Source organism: Platalea leucorodia, assembly GCF_965183815.1.
Source record: "Platalea leucorodia genome assembly, contig: HAP1_HAP1_SCAFFOLD_268, whole genome shotgun sequence".
Taxonomy (NCBI): domain Eukaryota; kingdom Metazoa; phylum Chordata; class Aves; order Pelecaniformes; family Threskiornithidae; genus Platalea; species Platalea leucorodia.
This window is the reverse complement of record NW_028121304.1, coordinates 68165-71618: the sequence shown is the minus strand read 5'-3', so window position 1 is coordinate 71618 and position 3454 is coordinate 68165. Positions and strand designations below refer to the sequence as shown.

Here is a 3454-nt window from a genome sequence, read left to right as displayed (position 1 = left end):
AGTTTAACCTATGTGTTGTGATGTGTTTCGATTGCTGCAGGGCCATTTGCAGCCCCTCACACAACTCTGTCCTTACCAACTCCTGGCTGTGCCCCATGCTCATCTTTAGCTGCTGGGGAATGGCATCTCTCTCCACGCTCAGCCCCACCATCCTGTATGCCATTAGACCCTCTGTGCCCACTGTAGAGACTGCTGCTTCTGCAGCATCATCCCTTTGCTGAGAGCAGCCCGCATGGGCACCAGCTACTATGAAACATGAGAGTTGCGCTCTTCTCTGCTGTGTTGCTGAGCTCCTTCACACTGACCTCTGTGGTTTATGCCTACATTATATGCACCGTCCTGAGGATAACCTCTGTGCAAAGGCACACTAAGGCCTTCTTCACCTGGCTATCCTTCACCTGCATACCCTATCTTTCTTCACTCACTATGGCATATGCTGGCTGCGTGCTTGACGATGCGGGGCCTGAAGAGAAGCTGCTTTGTTGTAAGCTGCCTGCAAATTTGCAGGTTCCCCTAGGAAAGTGCATTCAGGAGAAGAACAATTTTAGAGAATTGAGGTGTCACCCAGGAGAGTATGAAGACACAACCCTTTGAGTGTTTAAACTGACCCAGAAAATGGACACTGGGACTGTCCCCTCTCATTCACTGATTCACTACGCTCATACTGCTGTAGGTGACTGAGCTTGAGCTTTTGCTCAAATACAGCCAGGGGTTTAATCTCAGAAAATGGGTGCAGAGCTTCCCCTGTGCCAGACTAGAGGCAAAGAACAAGCCGGGCATTTGGGATCTAAGACTAGCCTGAACCCCAAGCTAAAATGTCAGTGCAAACATGGAGCACTGCCCTTTACTGATCTTCCCATTTTACTCCTTGTGCAAGTGCTACCCATTCTGCCCTGGGACAGAGCCTAAGGGGACAAGACAGCCTGTGGAGAAGATCTGTTTCACTGCTTCAAACCCACCATCTCCTCCTCTCCCTCTCCTTCCCTTGCACTTGGAATCATCCTGCTTTGGCAGTCATCTGCTCTGCTCCTTTCCATGTCTAAAAACAAATATAAAGATGAAGGGAAAAACATCAGTCTTTATTGCATATAGTTTTCTTGTGCTTCCTTCTCTTAGATGTCTATTTTGACATTAAAAAAACCAAACAACCTTAATAAATGAGTGATTTGAGTCTTGAATAGTGAGTTTCATCTACTTGGCTGCAGGTGCCTGTGCGAACTGGTTTTCCCCAGGCTCCCTCTAGAGTCAATGGAAACAAGAGAAAACGCTAGAGGCTGGTTCCTCCCAACCTATAACTGGCAGGCAAAAGAAAGGTTACAAATCCCTTCCAGATGCTCTTCTCTTGCTCTGCGTTTAGGTCAGGGCATTTGATAGCAATAGCAATGAGCAACTCTTTGGAAACAAGCGTGTTTCAGTGCAGACGGATGTCAGATGAGACTGTGACAGGCTGTGTGGAGTCATCATACCTTTCAGTCATTATTTAGAGTACGAAAGAAGACAAGTTATACTTGGTCCCTATTCCACCCCCTCCCCCTTTCCTGAAGAAACAGAGAGCAAGAAGGTGTGGAAGGAAGCAGGGGATTACAAAAGAGATACTGGATATTTCTTATGTTGAAAACAAGAGATTCCCAGGGATTCCTAGTGCAAAAAGGCAAGTACCTCTGAAGAGTAGAAAGAATAGCTTTCAACATACACATTTGATTTGATTTGATTTGATTTCATTTAATGGTTTAGCATTTGTGCAATAGAAGAGATGAGTTTGGCACATAGGCGTGACAGATGTTTGCAATAGGTCTGAGTGAATGTGGAATTTGCCAGGAATGGGGTGAAATAGCTCGCAGCCTCTTTAAAATCTTCTCTTCTGGAGAAAGAATCCTTTGGGAGTGTTTGAGAAAGGTAGAAAGATGACAACAAATTCTCTGAGGACTCGAACTGAAATGTAAACCAGAAAAATCAGGGGGTGAGAAAGGCTTGAAGGACTCTCTCTCTCTCTGTGCTCTATAGGAGGAAGACTGCAAGCAAGGAAAGAAGCAGAGAAGGAAGGATTCCTTTCATCCAGACGGTGAAATAATCACACTTGGGTTTTGCCATCTTCCTGTCTCGGCAGGATGAACTGAAATTCAGCATGGGAGCAGAAAATGAAACTGCAGTTACTGAGTTCATCCTAGAGGGTTTCTCAGGGCTTGATCAAAGCCTACAGCTATTTCTCTCTCTGCTCCTTCTGCTCATATACCTGACAACAGTGATGGGGAACGCAACCATCATTTTCCTCGTGTGTGTGGATCACCGCCTGCAAACCCCCATGTACTTTTTCATCAGCAATCTGGCCTTCCTGGAAATCTGGTTCACATCCTCCACAAGCATCAAATTGTTTGTGATCCTGAGTTCTGGTAGGAGAATGATCTCACTAAGCAGCTGCTTTACCCAGTCCTGTTTCTATTTTGCCCTGGGCTGTACAGAGATGGTTCTACTTGTCGTCATGTCCTTTGACCGCTACGTTGCCATCTGCCAGCCTTTGCGTTATGCTGCCATCATGAAGCCTCAGCTCTGCATCCACCTGGTTGTTGCTGCTTGGGTCATAGGCATCACAGCCTTCAGTTACCGTCTGGTCCTCCTCTACAAGCTGACTTTCTGTGGTTTGAATAAGATCCACCATTTTTTTTGTGACAACTCCCCCTTGTTCACATTGTCCGGCTCTGACCCCAGCCTGCTTTGGAAAACAGACTCTGTTTTGTTATCGTTTATCCTACTGGGTTCCTTATGTTTAACTCTGGCATTTTACATGGGCATCCTTTTCTGTATTCTGCACCTGCCAGCAGCCGCTGGGAGGAAAAAAGCTTTTACTACGTGTTCTTCCCATCTCACCACCTTGGCCATTGCATATGGGAGCTGCATTGCTCTCTATGTGCGTCCTTCCAGAGATGTTTCCTTGGACACAAACAGCACTGTAGCTTTGCTGAACACTGTCCTGTACCCAGTCTTAAATCCATTCATCTACACTCTTAGAAACAAGACTGTGCTACTGGCCCTGAACAAAGCCATTGCCCGTGCAACAACACAGCTTTTCCCCTAATCCTGATGCATTTCTGGACAGCAATTCCAATGAGCTGCTATGTTAAATATGCTAAATAATACCAGTGCATAGGTATGTAACCTGCAAATACAGCTGCCTCAGGAGATGCATGTTCTTGTTGGGTTGTGTTAGGTTAAGTGAGAAGAAGCTCATCTGCACACGCAAAGAAGGCACTACCAATGGCAGGAGGAGTAACTCAGTTAACACCCTGCCCCAGCTGCTCCCAGAGCCATCACAGGAGAGCCACCAGCTCATCAAGAGCCCATCTCCACAAAGCGAGAAGAGCACAGAGGCACCGTGGCAGGTGGGAACCCAAAGGACAGGCTCCTGAGGAATGAACATCTTGTCCCAGCTCCTTCCAGGGCTGCCCTGGGAGAGCCG

General features: G+C 46.8%; 1 protein-coding gene across 1 annotated transcript; it reads left to right on the top strand.

The window, feature by feature from the left end:
* Window positions 1-2125: 2125 nt before the first annotated feature.
* On the top strand, window positions 2126-3073 carry LOC309603950 (olfactory receptor 6E1-like; the record flags this gene model as incomplete). The annotated part of the gene is made up of 1 exon (XM_082338822.1): window positions 2126-3073. One exon carries the CDS (start codon window positions 2126-2128, stop codon window positions 3071-3073), a length of 948 nt encoding a protein of 315 aa, XP_082194948.1.
* Between the last annotated feature and the right edge of the window lie 381 nt (window positions 3074-3454).